General features: G+C 57.2%; 2 protein-coding genes across 16 annotated transcripts in view; one reads left to right on the forward strand and one right to left on the reverse strand.

Annotated features, from left to right (window-relative positions):
* Nucleotides 1–11115, reverse strand: part of PIP5K1C (phosphatidylinositol-4-phosphate 5-kinase type 1 gamma) — a 50657-nt gene extending 39542 nt beyond the window's left edge. For 6 of the 12 annotated variants that reach the window (XM_038163528.1, XM_038163531.1, XM_038163527.1 and 3 more), the window contains exon 1: nucleotides 10681–11114. In XM_038163528.1, coding sequence (XP_038019456.1) covers nucleotides 10681–10780 — 100 coding nt within the window. In that variant the 5' untranslated portion in view covers nucleotides 10781–11114. Of the gene's footprint in view, nucleotides 1–10680 lie in introns of all 12 variants that reach the window. The other 6 variants (XM_038163525.1, XM_038163524.1, XM_038163523.1 and 3 more) reach the window with 3 other exon arrangements.
* A 228-nt stretch (nucleotides 11116–11343) lies between these two features.
* On the forward strand, nucleotides 11344–22617 carry TJP3 (tight junction protein 3). 4 transcript variants are annotated; one of them, XM_038163515.1, is made up of 21 exons: nucleotides 11344–12087; nucleotides 12476–12575; nucleotides 15479–15646; nucleotides 15737–15861; nucleotides 16072–16174; nucleotides 16322–16736; nucleotides 17032–17135; nucleotides 17975–18134; nucleotides 18223–18310; nucleotides 18501–18565; nucleotides 18697–18772; nucleotides 18918–19068; nucleotides 19282–19390; nucleotides 19835–20054; nucleotides 20362–20558; nucleotides 20756–20851; nucleotides 21066–21136; nucleotides 21238–21549; nucleotides 21673–21939; nucleotides 22162–22205; nucleotides 22313–22617. In XM_038163515.1, the coding sequence occupies exons 1-21, from the start codon at nucleotides 11894–11896 to the stop codon at nucleotides 22410–22412; spliced, it is 3165 nt and encodes a 1054-aa protein (XP_038019443.1). In that variant the 5' UTR covers nucleotides 11344–11893; the 3' UTR covers nucleotides 22413–22617. The 4 variants fall into 4 exon arrangements, with proteins under 4 accessions (XP_038019443.1, XP_038019442.1, XP_038019445.1 ...); XM_038163514.1 differs by having other exon boundaries at nucleotides 11346–12087; nucleotides 18912–19068; XM_038163517.1 differs by having other exon boundaries at nucleotides 11346–12069; nucleotides 12473–12575; nucleotides 18912–19068.
* Nucleotides 22618–22684: the final 67 nt, after the last annotated feature.

Here is a 22684-nt window from a genome sequence, read left to right on the forward strand (position 1 = left end):
TGTTGGGGTGCCTGTGCAGGGACAGGGGCTGGGCTGAGCATCCCTAGAGGGTCCATTCCAGCTCAGGATATTCCAGGAAACTGTGAAAAGCTACAAAATGCAACACAATATCCACCTCCTGAAAAACTTCATTGTCTTGTAATGTAAATCAGAATTATAGGGGAAAAAAACATTCCATTAAGCAAAGGTAATTGTTAACCTTCCAGATTTCAGCTCTAATCACTGAACAAACAGTTCTCACCAACCACAAAAACCATCCCATAACATGTGCTATTTAAACTCCCAAATAATCCCCACCTGTTAGGTGAAACCCAAGGCCTTACTTCTGAATTCCTCCTCAGCAAGTGTCTGTAACTGAGCATGTCATTAACAGTGACAAGCACAGCTTTGAGACTTCATTTTTTGCTCTCTCTATTCCAGCTTAGAAGTCAGGAACTATTTTACATCTCTACAGTTTGCATTTCTGCCAGCAAATGCTCTGCGTTTTGTACACTGCCCCCGTCAACACACAGCCAGCCAGATGGAGAGAGCGGCACCCAACACGTACAGAGAGGAGGAAAACTGTCACTTTGCAGATGACACCCAGTTAAAAGTGGCATTTAAACAGAAGACAAATGGTTTCAGGTATTACATCTGCCCTCTCGGCTGCATGTGGGACTGAGCACACCACCCCTTCATCCTGGCACAGGGACACAGAAACAGCTCCACTGACAGAAACTGCAGAATCAAGAACACAGAGAGACAACCAAGTTCCACATCAGCATCCAAGTGGAGTGACTGTGACTGCTGAAGTGCCATCAGCACATTCAGGGAAAGAGCACTCAGCCAGAGGAGGATTTTAGCCAGCTCCCTCCCTTTGAAAAATGCAATAATGGACAATATTATACTGAAAAAATCCAGAAAATCTGGTCCATCAGATGTGCAGAGAAACTACAGAAAGAAAAACTACTGCAGCATCTTTGTCCTCAGCTGCTGCATCCTGCTCAAAGCAGAGGCTTTGGCAATATTTCCTTGTGTCTTGGCCCAGGTCACAGAACGTGCCAAACATGACAAGGCAGCACAAAGACGGGCAGATCTTCCCTCATATTTCAGAGCACTTAACGAAGTCCATCACTTTTGCCTTGCAGAGAACTCTTCCCTCTCCCCCCATTAACCCACGTGGAAAATGCCATCAGTGTCACAAAGCCAGGGTGAGCTCCAGTTCGCAGCCCTACACTGGGAAGAGAGCTGCACATCCTAAAGACCCAACCAGCGGCCACGGCAGGCTCCAGCTCATCACCTTCACTTTATTTTGTGCAATGCACGCGTGCGTTTCTAGGCCTTATGCCAAGCCTGAAGGTTTTTCTTAAATCCCTCAAAATAAAATCAACAGACACCAGAGGTAACAACTGACTTAAGCTGGGCTGTCCCCTCTGTGGGATCCACTGCGGAAAAAGTGGTAACAAAACCAAGCAGGCTCGAAGGGCAGAAACCAGCTATGTCCCACCTCAGCTGCTGTGACTCCCAAAATTTTATCAACTGTGTTGGACAAAGCAGGATACACCACTGCTGGTGGCTAAGCCTGAACTCTGCCAGAGTTCCCAAGTGTTTGGACAATGCTCTCAGGCACTCGGTGGGATTCCTGGGGTTCTCCCGTGCAGGGCCACAAGCTGGGCTCAGTGATCCTCATGGGTCCCCTCCAACCCAGGAGATTCTGACTCTGTGGTTTCCAGCACTGCGGTATGCTGGGAGCCTCACAGGACTTAGGAGATGAGTCTTGAGCTTTGAAAGGACTTCACGAAACCTCTAAAAACTTGCCAATTACATAAAAATACTCAAGTGCTCTGAACCCCTTTGTGAGTTTTGTCAACGCAACAACCCAAATTGCTCCCACTCGAGTTGCTCAAGTTGGTGCCAAGTGGCCTGAACTACCTGAGCTCAGACAGCCTTGAATGAGATAAAAATCTATACACAGCCATTCTGAGCCAACTCTATAACTGGAGGGCTGGCGGGACCAGCACTGAACAGCATCCGAAGCAATGCTGTGACTGTGCTGCTGCCCAACTATAACTAGTGAAAAAACAGGTAAATTCCTAAAGCTCAGGAGGATGCTTGTCCTTAAAACAGAATCACAGTTCCATCCACAAATCGGGAATTCCACCCCAAAAAAATAATTGAAATAATTGAATTAAATCACCTTGAAGTCATTCATCTCATGCACAGAAACAACACTGTTTCACTGTACTGTTGGAGAGCTATATTTGATTATTTTGGTAGGTCATAAACAGGTAGAGAAGCCTCCCAAGGCCACAGGATTCTCCACAGCTCGACAGCAGCAAGACGAAGGTGGTCCCCCCTCAGCATCACCCTGCAGCACAGGTGGCCAGGATATTCTCCCATCCCGCAGGAAGGGGAGGAGGGAGAGCAGATTAAGGTGACCTAAATTACTACAGCTTTAAAGATACAGGAGACTTGCTTTTATTCTACCTACTTCATTCTTCCCTCGCCTTCCTGTCCCACATAGGGTTGGCAAGACCCCTCTGCCCAGGTGGGATGTTCAGGTGGGGTGAACCCAACCTTAACCAGGGAGGCAGAAAGCAAGTTTGGGCATCAAGCTTGAATTCCCAAAAGACTGACTTTGCAAACAATGCTCTTTCAATGGACATGACACAAGTTTCTGTGTCAGTCCTCAACTCCATCAGGTTGCACTTCACCAGTCTCAGTGGTTGCCTCAGCCACTGGAAATCCAGACTTTCACTTACTTGGGGTGACAGAATACAAAACAACAACTGAGAACAGCAAACACCAAGGGAAAGAAAAGTCTAACCAGCAATTTAAACAACATCTTGTCAGGCAGCAAATGAGCAGGCAAAACAGTCTTGACTAATTCTACTCTTGCAGAAGCACAACATGGTCACCAGCACAGTCTGACACATCCAAGACACCCATTTTGAATGGCAGCATTCTGATGTGCCCAGTTTGGGTCACACTAAGGATATGCTTCTAACACCAGCCCTGCTAAATGACTGTGAACTCACGTCCCTGGCCCCAAAAGCAGCAGAACACTTCTCCTATGGAAAAAAACCATGAAACAGCTGGGAAATTACTCTGATTTACTAAATTCAGTGAAAGAGCAGAGACCCGACTGGCTCCCAGCCCAGCACTCCCTTCCTTTGGTGAGCTGCATTTTCTTCAGGAGATGGCTGAGGTCAATCAAAGCGCTACCAGATCTTCTGGAAAAGAAATTAGGAGGTGTCTGCCACGATACAGGAATGCAGACAACTTGAATGTGAAGAGTCAGCAGTTTGACAGAGCTTTGTCCGAAAAAACATTACTGAGTTTAACTGAAGAGTGAACAGTTGCCGTGCCTAAACAGGCCCTCAGAGCACGAAAACTCCTTTTGCAGGAGCCACCAAGACCCATGCAAGAATCCCACAGGGGAGCAGAAACAGGAAAGCTTTAACAGCAGCAGCCAGAGCACAGGGCAGAAGCTGAATCCAGCCTCATTCCCCAGCGTGGCTGGGAGAGGTGAACACTATGCAGTAGAGTGAAAAGCAGCGTTTGAGCTTGGTGGAGTCTGACCAGTCTGACCGAGCTCCCCACCAGCCAGTGGCACTGTCCCACAGCACTGCTGCATTTTAATGACCACAAAAAAGGCAAAGCTGCCCTTGTCTTGTAATCCATTAATTCCTCTCAGTTCAGGACACTGAGCTGTTTCACCCAGAACAAAGACAGGAGCTGCTGCCTGTGCTGTTCCCATGTTCAGCTAATCTCCAGGCCCTTTCAGTCATGGACGTGGATGTGCCCAGGCTGGTCTTGTGACAAACCCCGGGCCATGACCTGGTTCAAGGAGTGCCTTGGGCAGCAGGAGCAGCCACAGTTGTGCTCCTGGAACGTGGGCCCTAGCCTTTCAAACACCCCTCATGCAACAGGCAGGTCTTCAACGATGAAGGCAAACAGCTGGTTTACAACTTCTCTTTTCTCCCAGGAAGTCTTCTCCACCCTCTCTAGTAGCAATTTCTGCAAAGAGAACATGCAGACTCTGCTGATTACAAAGGACATGAGGACTGGGCCGCCTTGATGAGTCTGCAAAGCATTTACACTCCTCACACTGAATGCAAACTGCACAGGCAGTGGTTGGACACAGCAAAGTTTATTTCCCGCAACTCCAGATCCAAAGCTATCCAGAGGGACAGCACTTCTCATAGGCATCTGCCAGAGGTGCAACTGTAAAGAACATGCCAGCTCCACACTATAAAAGAACACAGCTCTTCTACACATGTGGATTATTCCAGCCTGCTTCTGTGTTACAGTAAATATTGAAGAGAAACCTTCACATTACACACCGACTCCTTAGCTGTACACACCTGTGGTTTTTTCAATAGAATTAGAAAAGAGCAGTATGCTTGTTACAGCTGAAAGCTTGCAGCTTTCAAAGAAAGCTGGAAGAGAGGCAAAGGGACTTGTGGCCTCTCCCCAAAGCTGTGAGATAAAAACACGTCATGGTAAGTGGTGACCAGCGGAATGGGCAGGGCTGGGAACACTGGGGCAACCGAGCACATTGCCAGCTTCAGATTTCCTCCCCACCACAGCATGTCCTCTGACTCAGTCTGGTAATTCACCACAAGACAGTGCCAAAACCCACATGTAAGCCGGGGAAGCCACAAGAACACACCATGGAAGACGATGACACTTAATTAGGGGTTGACAGCATTTTCTGCTAAATATGTGGGTGAGGAGACAAAGTAACAGAAAAGCTGCTCTAATCACTTTAAGCTTCTTAATTACAAAAAATGCTTTCCAGAAAGTCTGGAGGTTAACCCAGCTGTTGCCATCACTGAAAAGGTTAAATAAACAAGTGTCAGGCTGCTTAGGAAGTGAGTATTTCAAAGACCTACCTAAGAAGGAAAAGCCGCAACATCACTGTATGATCACTGGCTTGTACAAGGCTCTTGGAGAAGCCAGGCCCCTGTCCATAGACTCAGTCTTCAGTTCTCCCCAGAGAGGGAGAGCCTGGGAGAGCCAGCAGCTGCTTTCCATTTGGGACATGCTCCCCAGGAGGCAGGTGAGCAATGCTGGGCTCTGCTGAGGTTTGCGCTGCCAGGGATCAAGACCAAGCACACTTCACACAGGCCACAAGTTTGGCTTTTTACATGATCCTCTTCCTTCTTGTGCTTTTGTTTAATTTCAGCATTGAACAGCCTTTGGCTCCCAGGCCTTTGCAGTGCCTTGATTTCCTCTCAGCTGTGCTCATGCCTTTTCCTGCCTGTGAGTGCATTCCCGTGGCAGAATGGCAGCAGCAGGGGCTCAGCATGGCGCGTGTCCTCACCCCAGCATTCCAGGAAAACACAAGCGGCTGTGCTGGCACCCTCAGCCAGCAGCAAACATCCAGACCACACTGGGCCAGGAATTCTACTTTGCCAAAGACTTACAGAACACAACAGTACTTTTCTCCTTTGAGTTCTTGCACTCACCATTGATTTAGAAATGATGAAATACCACAGAGGTGTGTCTATCTATCTAACAGTAAGTACTTACAGGGAATCCACACCAAACAACCAGGGCTTTGCACCTGCACAATGCTTCTGCCCACAGACATGATCACACAATCAGTTTGATGTGACAAAAAAATTATGTTGTTGGGCACATTCATGAGCTGACCCAGCTTGTAGGTCTGGGAGATGAGTGAAGGACAGCAACACTGTCACTGGGTTATTAAACAAAGCAAAGGGGACTACCAGAGATCTTGGTTAGAGACTTGGAAAGACTTAATGGGAAAGGAAATACCCCACCTTGCCACCTGCTGTTCTGCTGCTATTTATGAGCCTCAAGGCCAATCTGGATGGGGCCTGGAGCACCGTGGTCTACTGGAAGGTGTCCCTGCCCATAGTAGGGGATTGGAATGAGATGGTCCCTTCCCACCCAAACTATTCTTTCATTCTATGATTCAAACATCCTGAGTCACTCTCCCAACATAAGCGTCTTGGAGAAAAGGAGGTGCCAAGGCCTCTGTGTTAAACCAGAGAGTGTGTCCAAAACTGGCAGCCTACTCCAACACCTGCTGCTCCCACTGTCCTTCCCTGAGATCCAGGGGAGATCTGTGAGAGTACATCCATGGGATCAGACCATCTGGGGAAGGCAGGACCTGCTTTGGCTCCCACTTTCCTGCAGCCAGGATTCCAGAGGGAGCATCTCAGGCTAGTGACATGGCCAGCAGCTCCCTCCCCATGCTGTGGATGGGAGCACTGAGCATTCAATTCCACCTAAACAAAGGCAACCCTCCTTGCACTGGGATTAGCAAATATTTCCCTCTCCTGCTCTGCTTCTGACATTCCCCAGTGCAGTGCAAAAGGTGTGGTGATTTCTGCTTTTTGAGCCCCAAGTTAGTGACCCCCACATAACACCTGCAGCTCCCACACGCTCAGATGAACAGATCACATACCAGTAGCTCCCAGGAACCACACTGTACTGCATCCATGTCGGGAGTGAGGACCCTGCCAGGCTTCCAGAGATTAATTATGATACATGGGAATAAGCTTGGCAGCTCCAAAAGGATGGATGGGAATAATCAAATACTAACAAAGCTGAAGAGCAGCAAGTGATGAGAAGAGCTCTCAAGTCTTTATCAGGGTATCACACAGCCATGGCAGGACTATTTCTGGAGTCAACTGGTGCTAACTGAAAGATGTGTCCATGAAGGAAGAGAGTGCTGGAATTCCTGCTGCTGCCTTTCAGGCTAGAACCACCTTATATGGGAAGACCACATTTCTTACGATTGCGCATCTGGCAAGAGCCCATAATGGTCATGTCAGTGAATCACTTCAATAATAGTTCTCAAATTATATACTGTTCATACTGAATCCACTCAGGTCATTCCCTGAAGAGCTCTTCCAGAGAGGCCCATGTGCCTCCCAAGTGGGATGAGGCAGTGGCAGCTCTGCCAGCTCAGCCCCAGCAGTGGTGGAATGGGTTGTTATACACAGGTCAATGCCAAGTGCTGGTTAATGAAAATGAGACTAATCATTCCCCGTCCTGTGTGTTCTCGGAAACTCGTTCTCCAGCCTGCCCTGACACCGACACAGGCAGGCTCAGCATCTTTAGGGCAGTGCCCACATCTGCTGCTGCGCACACTGCCCTTCCCAGCTCCCAGGCTCCACCATCCCAGCTTCCCCACGTGCTTCCAGCCGATTCATATCTTAAAGAACAATTAATTTGCCAGAGCAGCCTGAATTCTATTTTCATTGCCTTCCTCCCTCCTTGCAGCTGAGCTGTGACTTATTGACTGTGAAGTGACTGCAGGGTCTTTAAGAGTTCAAGGCAGAGGGTGTTTTTCTGCCTGTTCCTGCCTGGCTGACTCCCTCTGTAATCATCCTCGCCAGCACCATTTCACGCCACAGAGGCATGTGACATCCAACTAAGCTGTGAACCATAATCATGCTGGGGATGATGTTTACATTTGATTTTTCCTCAAGCTGATAAGCTCTCTTCAATTTCCCCTCTCCATCGAGTTGGTATGAATTGAACTGCTTATGCCCCACAGGGTGGAATTCTTTTCTTATCTCTAATCTGCTCACTGAAAAAATTGCTTCCAGCAACCCTTCAAAAGTCACTTCAAAGTTATCACTGCTGAGAGGGAAGAGCTGCAATCCTGTTCCTGGGCTGTCGCAATCAACGCTCTCCTGTGTGTTTTGGAGACAGCCACACAGGTGCCACCAGCACACAGCACACCTGGCTGTCCCTGGCTGGGGCTGGGATCTTCACTGTGCTCCTTCAGCCAGAGGTACAGCAAGACAGTTGTCCAACACAAGTGTGAATCCTTGTTAAACCACTTCAGTTCCCTAAAGCATTAGAATCCAACCTTGAAGAACACATTGGAGGCTTCTGCTCCAGCTCTGGACCAAAAGTGATGGGCAGACTGAAACCTGTGGAATAGGAGACCTGACCAATGGAAATAAATCCAACTTTGAGTCAACTCTACTTCCTCATTAAACTGAGAATTCCCACTTTAGAAAGGAGATGGTGCAGGGCAGTTCTGCTGTCCAACACTTGGACAGTACCAGTTATTTTGTAGTAACAGCTCTCCCATAACCCAACCACCCTTGAATAAAAAGTTTCCAGACCCTGTGTCTCCAGACTGCACCTGGCTGGAGGAATGGTGACGCACCTTTGCTTACCAGGGCACCCCAGCCTAAACAAGCCCAGTACTCACCTGTCACCCCACAGAACCATACCTTCCCACACCACCTCTGCTCTTGCCCACAGCTCACCAGAACCCTGGAGCAGCCCCTTACACTCCCTGGAGTCCCTCCCCAGGGCATGACGGTACAGATTGAGGGAGAAGGCGCAGCAAGCATCTGCACCCATTAGATTTTGAAACTCCCTTTCAACTAGCTGGTCACAAAACTATTTAGAACTTTGAAGCCAAGGTCTCAGGAATGAACGAATCAGGCCTGTGTGTTCATGAATGACCCCTGCTGCTGGCAATAAGTGAGGTTTTCTCCCTCAAAGCATGAGATTTCCAAAAGTTCCCTTCAGAACACTCTGTACCTTACGTCAACCTACTGCCAAGGCCTCCCCGACTTCCAGCCCTTCTCCAGGCAGTTTTACTCCTGTACCAGACTAACTGGTAATTTTTCTATAATTACTGAGGGTTTGGGAAGGTCTTTGCCGTCCTGACCCACAGTCTGGATTAACCCTGCCATGTTGTTCAGGCAGAGCACAGCACCCAGGTGCCTCCTCTCCTGCCAGGAACCGCGCAGCAGCTTTCAGCCACGCTGGTGACCCTTCATCAACAGCACAAGAGGAGCAGCACAAAGTGCCCATGTAGGCCGGTCATGGGCACGTCAACACCTCCACACAGCAGCACTGGCACCAGCGTTATGGGGATCTGTCACCCAGTTCAGACCACGGAGCACAGTGACAAGCCCAGACCCACAGCACAGCCTACCCTGTGTGGGTGCAGCCGTGCCCTCCCACAGCCCACCAAAGGCCACCTCCATCCCCCAGGGTTTGCTCTTCTCCAGCAAAAACTCATTTGCTGTTGTGCACATTGTCCCCAGCCCCCTGGGAGCTCCAGCTGCAAGAGCAGCTGAGGCCAAGTGACACAGTTTGGACGCTACCCAAGTGAGGAGTAAGCAACTTGACTTGAGAAATCAAAGCATTGGTGAGATTACTGGCTCCGTTTCATCTTTTTTACTATCACCATAGAGGTAAGACAGCCTACACGTTCATAAATTCAGATTTACTTGCTCATGGAAGAAGATAAATACACTCTCCCTGCTTAAACCCTTCCTGAGCAACAGTCTCCATAAACACTTTGCCCAGTCCTGAGCAACAACCCCCTGTCCTCCCCAAAAACCAGATATGTGACAGAGAAATCAGAAGAACAAACAATATTTTAATTGTTCATTGGTGTCCCTCCCTGTGGCAGAAGGGTGGAACAAGATGGGCTTTAAGGTCCCTTCCAGACCAAACTGTTCTGTGACTGATCAGCAAGAGGGTCTCTCTCACTCCTTTGGCATCACCTGCCACCCCTGCCTGTGCAGGGAGAACACTCCCAAAAAGAGGTCCAAGGGTGTGTGGGAGCACAGCAAGCAGCCTTGGGAAGGCAGGCTGCAGGCTGCCAGCCCCCACATTTCTTTGCAGCACCGAGGAACTGCAGCAGGACAGCTGGGGACAGCTTCCCCCAGCCCAAACCTCGGCACCTTACCCAAAGTTACACACTACACCCACAGCCCAGCAGGGCAGATGACATCTGCGAAACGAGCACGACTTCCACCGTAATTAGCTGGTTCTCAGAAGATCTAATGATGCTCATTTAAAGGCCTGATGACAGGGAGATCGCTGTCATCACACAGCCAAGCCCTCTGAGCACCCCCGGACTCCGGCAGGTGCCCGGAGCTCTGCGTCGGGCCTGCGCAGGAACGTGTCAGCCTGGCAGCAGCAGGGCTGAACATCACGAGCACGGCTCAGCCAGCAATCCTGAGGCTGTTAATGAACTAAAAATAATTAGGCAGCGGTGGAAGCGGGGGCAGGTGCACAGGCGCAGCCCCATGGATCCATCCTGCCACTTAGGAACCCCAAACCTCCTGCTAATGCGGCTGCCGGGCTCGGCTCGCTCTGGGCCCTGACAAACGGGCCCCCTCCGGCGGGAGGGACTCCGGCTGGCAACAAAGCCCCCCGCCCCCGCTGCCAGGGTCTGTCTGGCCCCCCGACCCTGTGATCTCCGGGGAGCGACCCCGAGAGGGGACGGGACAGGACGGCCCCGCCACGGCCTTCCAGGCCCAGCCGGGGCGGGTTCTGGGGCTGGGAGTAGCGCCGGAGGTGGGCGGCCTGTGCCTCGTACGGTGGTCCGAGCGTGGCCGCTGCCCCTCGCAGCTCCGGGACTCCCGAGGACAGAGACGAGGGAGCCCCATCCCGGTGTCCCCCGGTGTCCCCGCCGGGGACGGAACCACCCCGGGTCCGGGGGAGAAGGGAAGCAGCAGTTGGACGGGACTACGCGGTGTCGGGGGGGGGGGGGGGGGGCGCACTTCGGGGAGGGGTGGCGGGCTGGACCGAACCACTCCGAGCGCCCCGCGGGGGGGCCCGGCCGGGGTTACGGCTGGGCTGAACCACTGCGAGCCGGCGGGACACGGGGACACGCCGGGGCCCGGCCGGGTGGGGGACAACCAGGGGCGGCCCCCGGTGCTCGCGGCGCGTTACCTCCTGACGCGTCCGGTCCCCCTACGCCGGCCTCCGGAGTGATGGCACCGGCACCCGCCGCGGCCGAGCCCTCCGCCTCCTCAGGCACCTCCAGCTCCATGGCGGCCGCGGGCAGGCGCAGCCCCGGGGCAAAACAGGCCCCGGAGAGGCCAGCGCCCGCCGCCGCGCTCCTCCCGGGTACCGGCCGCGGCGCAGGGGACCCTGGGAGCGCCGCGGACCATAGAACGCGGGTGGCGCCGCGGCCAGACACGCCCCGAATAGTGCCGGAAGCACAGCGGGGCTTTTCCGCCGGAGTTAATTGCGATGCGGCGGAGGGCTGTCGCGATAACCGGCGGGCTGTGGGATTCGACGGGGGTGGGGAGGGACAAGGGACGCCACAGCAAGTCCCGCCGATCCCTCGCGGTGCGGCGGCCGCGACACCTCCGGTGGAGGGGGAAACACCACAGGGTCGGGGGCGGGGCCTGCGGTCACCATGGCACCGGGGCGGGTCTCCGCGGGGGGCGGGGCCTGCCTGCCAGTTGCTATGGCAGCGGAGGCGGGGCTCCCGGGGGCGGGGTGCCTGCCGGTCGCCACGGCAGCGGGGGCGTGGCGCAGGCGGAGGGGCGGGGCCCTGGCGGGGGCGGGGCTCGCCCTGCTCGGCTGAGCGCGCGCCCCCGGCCCGTCGCGGCTCGGTTCCCGGGGCCGGACCGGGGCCCTCCAGGAGCCTTCCCGGGGCCTTCCCGGGGCCGGGTGATGCCTACCCGCCCCGCCCCCAATTGTCTCCGAGAGCTCCCAGTAGCCGCGCAATCCGCCGGGCTGGACCGGGCCTGCCGTGCACCGGAACCCGGACGCGCTCCCTCCTCCCTGTGCGGCCCCGGTGCCGTTCAGCGCCGTCGATTCCCAGCCCAAGCCGGGGCCCGGCTCCTCCCGGCCCCGCGGCACCATCTAGTGGCGCCGCCCGGCCCGGGTCAGCCCCGGGGCGCGGGTCAGCCCGGGCCGGCCCCGCCGGTTCTCGGAGCCCCGGGGCCACTCGTGTCCCGGATGGGTAGCCGCTGCTGGGAGGCAACGCCGGGGCCACCGCCACTAATGAGGCTGCTCGGCGGCGCCGGCCCCCGCCAGAGGGGCTCCCGACTGTGGCTGGTCCTAGGGAGCGGCGGGAGCCGCTTCAGGCTCCTCGCGGAGCTCGGGCGGGAGCAGCCGGTGCCGAGGAGCGAGCGGAGGGGCAGGCGGCGGCATGGCTCCGGCTCCGGGCTGGCGGCTGCGGGCCGGGGGCTTCCGCAGAAACTGGTCCCCCCACGCCGCTTCGGCGCTGGGCTGGGAGCGGTACCGGCCCCGGCGGGAGGCGGAGAGGCGCGGCGTGGACCTGATCGCTGTCACCGCCGGAAAGCGGCCCCGCGGGACGAGGGATGACGGGGGCCTGGTCCTCAGGTGCGAACGGGAGCAGGGGAAGGGGAGGAGAGGGGGCAGCAGCCATCACCAGCTTTCCCCACACCTCCCAGGACAGGGATCCCAAGGCTGGCCCCCGTGTCTGTCCCCTCTTGGTACGATGGGTAACGCTGGGAGGGTTTGGGAGTCTGGGACAGAGTCCCACCGCTTCCCTGGACAGGACAAGGATTGGGGCAGAGGAACCCCTGTCTGCAGGCACTGCCACCGCCAGCATCCTGTGAGTCTGTCCCGGTGCAGCGCTGGGACGGCGATGAGTGCAGGTGGCTGAGCCACCATCACGGTGGAGAACACCAGGGACAGCCCTCCAGGAGACCTGCTGTGCCCGGGAAGCTGCCCCTGGAACTCCCTTCCTGCTCCTTCCCCGCTGCAGGCAGAGTCTGGGCCACAAAGGGTTACGCAAGGCACCCTGGAGTGACACCACTGCCACCAGCCCAGGAGCTCAGCTCCTTCCTGGTCGGATCCCAGGCTCGGTGAGTGCCTAATTCTGTCCCCCGGCGTCAGCCCTGCTTTCTGGCTTTCAGCCGTGCTTTCACCTGGGGAACTGGCCATGCTTTGTCCCTCCCTGGATGGCTCCAGGACCTAGTGACCCTCCGGGAGCTCTGCCCCATAGAAGGGAGATACCACGGAGGATCGGAGCTCCACGCCCCAGGGCTGGAGGACCTCTCTGCTGCTGGTTTGCCCTCGGTCCGGGGCAGCCCTTCCAGAGACCTTTTCCCAGAGCAGGGGGTCGGGATCAGCTCTTGGGGTTGGGATAGAGCAGCCTCTGGAGGGATCCGGGACCTCAGCGCTGCATGGCCAGGACCAGACAAGGGACGAGTGGTTTTGCAGCACTGGTGGAGAGCAGGTACTTTGCTGACCCCAAGAAGGCTTTGAGGCTCTCAGGATGAGGAGCCCTGTCAGGGGAAGGGGTTGGGAAACATTATGAGTGCTGGGGTTAGCTGTGTGCATGGCTGGGGTGGACTGTGTGTGTCACTTTCCGATGAAGGACCCCCCGGCTCATTGCTGTCCCGGGGCCGGGCACAGCCCCGAACTGGGGTCCTGGCCGTGGGTTGAGCTGCCCCAGCACAGCTTAGCTTTGTTTGGCTTCAAACCCCTGGCAAGTGCTGCCACGGTGCATGTGTGGGGTGGCGTGGGGCTCCCGGTGCCGCCGGTGTCCGGTGCTGGGTGTGTCGGGCTGGGCCACGGTCAGCTCTGCCCAGATACTGCCTCTCCCTGCGGGGCCATTCCAGGTGCGGGCTGGTTTCTGTCGGAAACCGGCTCAGCCGGCTCCTCCTGCTGCCGGCCTCGGCCTTTGGCTGCTGCAGGCCCTACGCCAGGTCTCGCGGGGGGGGGACTGGGGACAGGGACGGGGCTTGGTGGCACCTAGACACACTGCCTGTGCCGCTGGAGCTGCTGCCATCCCCATGCTGCTCCAGCCACTGCCTGGAGAGAGCAACGGGCAGCAGTGGAATGCAAGTTTGTGGCCAGTTTGTAGCACCACGGTGGTGGGACAGTGAGAGCCAGCTGAGGGCCTGAATTGGGTGGCGTCAGGGGTGGCTCTGGCACAGCATATGTCACCACCCTGGGGAGGGGGATGATCTGGCTGCTTCAGGTTGGTCTTTCTTGGTCCTACAGCTCACACCGTGTCACCTGTAGGTGTCCAGGGAGCACGAACAACACTGGTGACACAGCTGAAACCACCCCAATGCCGCTCTGGGAGTTCCTGTTCATTATCAACTTTCCCAGTGCCAGGACAGTGGGTGCTGCCACAATGGGGTCCTGCCCAGCCCCATCTGCCCCCTGGTCCCATGTATCCCTGGGTGGCAGGGAGGCCCTCAGGCTGGTTTCGGCAGCTGGTGACGCAGAGGGGACTCTGCCCTCCACACCCGTGGCTGCAGCCTGCCTGTCGGGTGAATGATTAGCCCAGGCCTCCCCCAGCCCTCCTCGGGGCTGCAGTGGGCTGGGTCTCATTTCAGGGGCTCAGGCTGGTCTCATTTTGGGGGCAGCCCCGGCTGCCTCAGCACCGCTCCAGCCAGGGCTGCCCACGGGATGTCCTTGTGCCAGGGCTGTGCTGCCTTGTCCTTGTGCCAGGGCTGTGCTGCCTCACTTGCCCAGGGCTGGCTGCCCGCTGCCAGATCCCTCATGTGGCATCACCCCAGCATTGCCCCCGGGGCGTCTCTGTCCCACCAAAGCTGCCCCGTGGCCAGTTCCCAAAGGGCTTGTGGAGGTTTTGAGCTCCCTGTGGCATCAATGTGGGCATCCCTGGCAGGGCTGAGGGTGGCTGAGCTGCGTTGGGGACTGTTAGGAATGAGCACAGCCACTCCAGAGCCCTCAGACACCACAGCCGTATGGTGCCATGGGAACTGAGGGTGTGCAGTTTGGAGAAGGGTGCTCAGGGGACCTCATTGCTCTCCTAAAAGGAGATTGTAGTGAGGTGGGCATCAGCCTCTTCTGCCAAGTGTCAGGAGCAGAGGAAATGGCCTCAAACTGCACCAATGGAGCTTCAGGTTAGATACTAGATAATTTTTTTTCATTGAAAGAGTGGTCAGGCAATGGAGTAAGTTGTCCAGAGAGGTGCTGGAGTCATCATCCCTGGAAGTATTCAAGAGGCATCTGGATGTGGCATTTGGGGACATGGTTTAGGGGTGATTATGGTGGTGTTGGAGTGACAGTTGGATTTGATGATCTTGAAGGCCTCTTCCTGCTTTGATGATTTTATGACTCTGTGAGGCCCTGAACAAAGTGGCCTGTCCCTATCCTACCCCACGGGAACTGGTGGGAGGCTCTGGTCCTGCTGTCTCCCACCATCTTGGGAACCCATATCTCTCTGGGTTCATGCTGACACTACCTACAGGGAACCAGGAGCTGGTGGAGATCCCTGGGCCCATCCCAGAAGTTTCAGCCTCAGAGGGACGTTATTCTGTCAGTCAAGCTCGTCTGCCTTAGGTGGAAAACACTGGATTTGGGAAAAACCCAGAAAAATCAAATGGTGAAACTGGGGCAGTGGTGCTACCAAACCAGCTGGCAGAGCTGACAAAGCCCAGAGTGGGTGGACAGGCACTAAAACACCATCCAGAGCAGCAGCCCAAGGCCTGCCAGCTCCAGGAGGACAGAGGGGAATCAGACCATGAGGATGGCATGGACAGATGAGTCCTGTGCTTGCCCTTTGTAAAACCCCCCCTTCCATGGACACGTGTCTGAGGGGATGGAGATGGATCCCCAGGGGGTGGTGTCATGGTGCACAGAGGCAGTTCTGGGTTCAGAGCCATGCTGGGTTAGCTGGGGTGTGCCATAGCTGCCAGTCCCAGTGTCCTGGCACCATGGGGCTCTGTCTTCTGCAGCCTCACAGTCCCTAGTGCTTATGGCTCAGTTTTGCTGCTGCTCTTTGTTGCAGCCTGATGTTGGATCGAGGAAGGGGCCAGCAGCTGTGAACAGGAGCCGGAGCCGGTCAGATCCCCCCAGCCGTCCGGCTGCCACCGTGACCCTCCCCAGCTTGTGCTGGTGGGTGGCCACCATGGAGGAGATGGTGATCTGGGAGCAGCACACGGTGACACTGAGCAAGGTGAGTGTCTCCTGGGGTGGCCCCACCGTGGGAGGGGATGGGGTCTGTGGGGTCAACTCTGCCTGACCCCCTTCTGCCCACGCCCACCAGGACCCTCACCGGGGCTTTGGATTTGCTGTCTCTGGAGGCTGTGACCGTCCCAACAGGACAACCGGGGACACAGCGGTGTTTGTTTCAGATGTGGTGTCTGGGGGACCAGCAATGGGTCAGCTCCAGTGAGTGCACGGGGACATGGGGCTAGAGGGGGTGCTTGCTGCCAGCAAGGGAGGGAAGGATGGAGAATTGCTCTTGCTGGGGCAGGGCCAGCACCACTGTTGCCCTGCCTGGCTGGAATGGGATCCCTTGGGGTACACTCACCACCCCACCAGCTCCCTGGGCTGGGAGCTGTGCCCGGGACAGCATCTCAGCTGCATTTTCCGTCCCAGGAAGAAGGATCACATCGTGATGGTGAATGGCCTTTCCATGGAGAACGTCCCATCCTCTGTCGCCATCCAGACACTTAAAACCTGTGGCAAGATCGCCAACATTGTGAGTGTGCTCTGTGGTGGGATGGGGCCTGGCGTCGTCCCCTGTCCACATGTGCCAAAAGTTTGGGGCTTGGGAATTGCTGCAAGGACATCTCCTGGCAGACACAGCTGTACCCACCATCCTCTTCTGCTCACTGTGCACCTGCAGACACTGAAAAGACCGAAGAAGATTCACCTCCCTGTGAGCAAGAGCAGCCCTGGGTCCCCCGCAGTGCCGCGGCACTACGACTCAGATGAGGAGTACAGGCTGCACCGCTCCCGGGATGACCTGGATCACAGCCAGGGCTACGATGGGGACTCATCCAGCGAGAGGAGCTCTGGCCACCAGCACGATGACCGTCGCCACCACAAGCTGGTGTCACGGAGCCGGAGGCGGAGCCAGGACAGCAGCCACTGGGTGCAGAGTAGCTCAGATCAGAGAGGCCAGGGCCGACATTTCTCCTTTGGCCAGGACGGGGACACCAACGGGCTGGCCCTGGTGTCAGGCTTCAAGAGGCTGCCGTGCCAGGATGTGCCAATGAAGCCCATCACGTCGGTCCTGGTGAAGCAGAAGCAGAATGAGGGTGAGGCCCTCCTGCTCTTGCTGTCCCTGGGTCAATCTGTTGCCCGATTTCTGGCCATGCCTTCCCCCAGGGATAGTTGGGTGGGTGCCAGGGCCTGGCTGCAGCAAGGGGACAGTGCATGCCATGCTGGGTGCACTAAACCTCCTCCCTTCAGCTGGGGGCTACAGAGCTCAGCTTTGTGGCTTGCTGGTACCCCAAGAGGAGCCGGGGCTTGTGGGGGTGGTGCTGAGCAGGGATCTGGAGGGGGTCTTGCATCTGCCTGACTCTACTACCATCATGGCTCTCTCTGGTGCAGAGTATGGCCTGAAGCTGGGGAGTCAGCTTTTCATCAAGCACATAGTGGAGAGCGGGCTGGCAGCCAAGGGCAACTCCTTGCAGGAGGGAGACCTCATCCTGAAGGTATGGGGACCCCGGGGTGCAGGGCACTCACTGGGAGTCTCATCTGCTCCTCTTTGGAGGGCTCATCCCTGGCTGGTGTCACTGCCAGGGCCCAGCCACGGCCGTGCTGGAAGCAGTTCTGCCTGTGCCCACTCCCTGCCCCAGCCCCCCTGGCTGCCCCAGGGACCACCTCCCTGCTGCCAGGGCTAGTGGCATGTCCACCCCACTGTCCCCACGGTGTGTGGTCCCCCACTGTGTGTCTGTGTCCCCACTGGATGACAGTCACAGGTGTTTGTCAGATAAAACAATGCTTAAAGTATTTGGGGAGGAGGAAATGGGAGGGAGACCCTTTGTTTGCACACCTGGTCCAGGCAGACCCGTGGCTGCTGGGATCTGATGCCAGAGTGACTCTGGCGTAACCAGAAGGGATTACATCCCACAGTCTATTGGGAAAAGCAGCTACCACTCAGGGAGATCTCAGCCCCAGGGCTTGCTTGGGGCCTGACTCCCTGCATCAGGCTAGGGCATGGAAGGACAGTGCTGGGCCCAGGGCAAAGGAAGACTGAGGCTCAGGTGTCTGAGGGGTCCTGCAATCCTGCCTGTGGGTAGAGCCCCAGGCAGGTGGAAGTGGGTGTTAACAAACCATGCTAATGCTTCCTCTGTACAAAATGAGGTCACACTGGGAAGCAGCCAGGAACAGGGACACAGAATAGGTGAAGCTGCAGGAGCTAGGGCTGGCCTGGAGGAGCTGGGACGGGACCAGGAAGATGGCCGTCAGAGTATCCCATCCCCGTCGGGTGTTCCTGGGGGTGACTTTCCCAGGAGCAGGTGCCCTAAGGCCTCCCACTCTGCCCCTCCAGATCAATGGAGTAGCCAGCCAGGACATGTCCTTGGCTGAAACCCAGCAGCTCATTGAGCAGACAGAGGGGATCCTGACCCTGCTCATCCTCCGTGACCACCGGCAGTTCCTGGTCAACATCCCTGACGTTGACAGCCAGAGCGACAGCTCCCGGATGGACGGTGAGGGGACACGGTGGTGGGGCCAGGGTCACTTACACAGCACAGGGGCTGCATGGCCACTGCTGCATCTCCCTTCCTGTGGCTGCAGATATCTCAGACATCGACTCTGAGCTGTCCCGTCCGCCATCTCCAGAGGCCTCCCCACGATCTCCAGCTGCTGCCAGGACAAAATCACTGTAAGGCCCACACTGTCCCCATGAGCTCCTCTGTCCCCTGGCAGAGCCTTCTGTGTTCTCCACCTGTCTGGGGATGCTGGTTCTCCATTCCCAAGCCAATATCCCTGGAGGTGGTACTGCCATGCCCAGCTTGCTCTGCTGTCTCCATTGCCCATGTGCCCTGCGTAAATCCTGCATGACCTTGTTCCAGGGAGAGGAGACGAATGACCAGGGAGCCTGTGGCCAAGGTGACTGTAGCTGATGCTCAGGGCCCAGGTGAGTGGGCACTGGGGGGCCTCCACGCTCCTGTGCATCTCCACTGCCCAAAGCCCTGGCAGAGCCATGCCGGGGCTCCCTGTGCCTCGGCACAGCCACTGCTGCTTGTAGACCAGCTCTCCTTCCTGCAGGCCTTCTGGAAGCCATGGAGCAGGATGGGCACAGCCCCCACACCAGCCTCACTGCCCGAGCTGCCCACAAGGATGGGTATGTCTGCAAGAGGCAGGGGGGAATGGCTGGGGGGCATGAGGAGCTGCTGTGTCACAGGGTTGGGGTAACAGGATCAGTGCCTCCCTGTCCTGTCCTTGCATGTCACCACTGGGCTGACTGTACTTCCCTGTGGCAGGTACAGCACCAACTCCAGGGTCGTGCAGTTTGTGAAGGCCAAGAGTGTGGGGCTGCGACTGACGGGTGGGAACGATGTGGGCATCTTCGTGTCGAGCGTGCAGGAGGGGAGCCTAGCTGACAGCCAGGGTGTTCGGGAAGGTGACCAGATCCTGCAGGTACCGGAGGCTGAAAATGCTCCATATGCTGCTGCATATGACTGGCCCCAGCACTTTTGGGTCCAATATCTCCCCGGGGTATCACCTCCAGGGTGACAGGGACCACTTCCCTCTCCCACTCTGCCCTGGGCACTGCTGTCCCTGGGTCCCCTGCTGGTGCCTATGCCCTCTGTCCTGCTGGCAGGACCACGTCCAAGTGCTTTTCTGTGGCAGGTGAATGACACCAGTTTCCAGAACGTGACCCGTGAGGAGGCTGTGGAATACCTCATGGCCCTGCCCCCGGGCGAGGAGGTCACGCTGTGGATCCAGAGCAAGCAGGACAGTGAGTGGTGACCAGGCTTATCCTGGGCTCGTGCCTCTCCATCCTCTGTCTTTTCTGGGCAAGCATGAGGCCTGCTGGACTTGCCATGGCCCTTCCTGTCCCTTTAGGGTGGTGTTTCTTCCCCTCCTCCTCTTCCTCCAGAGTGCTGATGGGAGGGGACCAGACCATCCCAGCCCTGTTTGTGCCTCAGCTTCCTGGAGCACAGGGGCTTTCTGGGACCATGGCTCAGCCTGGAGAGGCCATGGTATGTGCTGGCAAGTCAGATCCTACTGTCCCCAGCATGCCTGAGAGTGCCATGGGAAGAAAAGGTGTCCCTAATACCCTCCTTAGTAGCAAGGGCTACTGTGGAGCCTCCTAGCCAGCCTAGTGCCTTCCCAAATCTCTCCAGCATCTTCTTCCTCAGCCATCTCCTCCCCTGATGGTCCCTCTTGCCCTGGGCTTCAGTTTACAGGAAGATGGTCTCGTCCAACGTGGGTGACTCATTCTACATCCGGACACACTTTGACTTTGAGAAGGATACGCCGTCAGGGCTCAGCTTTGTCCGTGGGGACGTGTTCCACGTGCTGGACACCATGTACCGGGGCAGGCTGGGGAGCTGGCTGGCTGTGCGCATGGGCAGGGACCTGCAGGAGCAGGAAAAGGGCATCATCCCCAACCAGAGCAGGTAGGGATGGAGCCAGGAAGAGCCCCTAGACAAGCAGAGCCAGAGAAGGCTCCCAAGTGAGCGGGGACATGGATGGTGGGCTCAGTGAGAGGCAGGGCAAGGGCTGGTGGGACAGTGGTGGGAAGCGGGAGCTGGTGAAATCCCCTCTCAAGGTGGTGAGGCAGCTGACCATCAAGTTGTCCAAAGTCCCAGAGAGAGAAGTCTAGCATGGCCTTACCTGGCTGTGCCACCAAGCAGGGGTGCCAGCTTCTCCTGACCTGCTCCTCAAACCCAGAGGCTGCAGGTCCTGAGCCCTCTCCTCTCCCAGGGCCGAGCAGATTGCCAGCCTGGAGTCAGTGCTGAAAGCCACGTCTGGCGCCAACCCCTCCGGGGCAAGGGCTGAGTTTTGGAAGCTGCGGGGCTTGCGGGGAGCCAAGAAGATGCTGCGGAAGAGCCGGGAGGACCTGTCTGCCCTCACAAAGCAGGGGCGCTACCCACCCTATGAGAGGGTGGTTCTCAAGGAAGGTGGGCACCAGGACAGCCTGACCAACCTTGGGGACATGGCTGCTGGGGCTGCCCCTCTGTGCATGCTGATGGGCCCTCCTCTCCTGGGAGGAGCAGGGCGAGTTGCAGGCCTGTGGGCACCATGAGGAGCGGGGCTGGGTGCTTCAGTGCTGGGAGCTCTGCTACCAGCCACCCTGAGCACCTGTGTCCTCCCACAGCCAGCTTCAAGCGGCCAGTGGTGATCCTGGGCCCCATCGCAGACATCGCTGTGCAGAAGCTGAGCAGGGAGCTGCCCGAGCTGTTCGAAATTGCCCGTAAGTGCCCCCACACTGGGGAGAAAATGATGTCCAGCAGCCAGACCCTGTGAGAGTTCTTTACCTTGGCTCCCTGCCCAACACCTTCCTGGGCTAATTCGCCCTTTCCCCTCCTCTCCCTGAGGGACACAGCCCTGGGGCTGGGCATGGCCATGCCCAGCCTGGGGCTGTTGGAGGTGCAGCCCCTCTCATGCCCCATGTCTGTGTCCTGCAGCAAGTGTGCCCCGAGATGGGGCATCATCCAAGGTCATCAAGCTGGACTCGGTGCGGCAGATCGCAGAAAAGGTGAGCCTTTTCCCATGTCCTTGGAGCCAGCTGGGGCTCGAGGAAAGCCCATGGCCCTCATCCCTGCTCCCAGCAGGGCTGATGGCTGTGCTCTGCCCCAGAACAAGCACGCCTTGCTGGACATCACGCCCTCGGCTGTGGAGCGCCTCAATTACGTGCAGTACTACCCAGTGGTGGTGTTCTGTGAGCCTGAGAGCCGCCAGGGCATCAAGGCCATGCGGCAGTGGCTGGCACCCGACTCCAGAAAGAGCTCCCGGCGCCTCTATGCCCAGGCTAACAAGATGAAGAAGTATTGCAGCCACCTCTTCACGGCCACTATCAGCCTCAGTGGGAGTGGCAATGCATGGTATGAGCAGATCCAGGACATCGTAAGGACACAGCAAAGCCAGCCAGTCTGGACAACAGCAGAGCAGGTACAGGTCACAGGCTCTCTGTGGCGAGGCTTGGTGTCCTGGGGCTGTAGCCAGGCAGGTGATGGGGCTGCACGTGGCCCCCCATGGCTGAGGTCCCATGTCTCCGTCATCCCCACCCCTCAGGCAGATGTAGCCGGCGAGGACAGTCTGGACCTACTGAACCCACCGAGCACAGTGGCCTCAGGCTACCTGACGTGTGACAGCCGCGCCAACAGCGACTACGATGACACAGATGGGGAGGCGGGTGCCTACACTGACGGCGAGGCAGAGGATGCCTATGACCAGCCTGGGCTGGCCCGTTCCTCTGAGCCAGCACAGCTGGCCCCAAGCCAGGGCCTGGACTCCTCCGAGCCAACACAGCTGGCCCCAAGCCACAGCCAGAGTGAACAGGTGGGTTGTCCTAGACTGGTACAAGAGCCTGGTGGGGCGTAAGAGGGTGGCACAGTGCCTGGAGCGTAACTCCCATTCTTATGGCACAGGCAGGGTGTCACCTTTGGCTGCTGCAGGGTCCAGGTGTGCCTATGCCCAGCTCTGGGTGTCCAGGGGCAAACGCCCCAGGCTGGGGCACAGCCTCTGTCCTGCCCCTGACCTCTCCCTCCTCTTCTTCCCCAGGTGCCCAAACGGCCACGGCAGGGCAGGCGCTATGACAGCATCAGGTACCCTGTGCCCCGTGTTGGGGATGGCAGCTGCCCAGGGCTGGGGACAGTCCCAGAAGGGCACTGTCCCTGTCACACAGAGCCATCACCACCCTTCTGTTCCCCAGGGAATACGAGCACGAGGCGGTGAGGAGGAGGTTCACACGGGCCAGGGATGACTCAGACCAGGATGAAGGCTACGAGTGGGGCCCAGCCACAGATGTGTAGTGGCACAGCTGGCCTGTCCCTCCAGGCCAGCCCTCCCACAGCCCTGCACAACTGGGTGCAGCTGACAGCTCAGGTGGTGCCCCTGTGGCCAGTTTGGGCTGGGCCAAATCCTGCTATACCCTGCATCACCAAGTGCCTGCACTACCACGTGCCTCCTTCCCTTTGGGCCACAGCCACTGCTACTGGAATAAAAGGGATGTTTGGATCAGGACGGGCTGTTTCTGGGGGTGCTGGGTGGCAGCACACAGTGGACAGTGTGCAGCAGGGTGGTC

This window comes from Motacilla alba, chromosome 28 (genome assembly GCF_015832195.1).
Source record: "Motacilla alba alba isolate MOTALB_02 chromosome 28, Motacilla_alba_V1.0_pri, whole genome shotgun sequence".
NCBI classification, from domain to species: domain Eukaryota; kingdom Metazoa; phylum Chordata; class Aves; order Passeriformes; family Motacillidae; genus Motacilla; species Motacilla alba.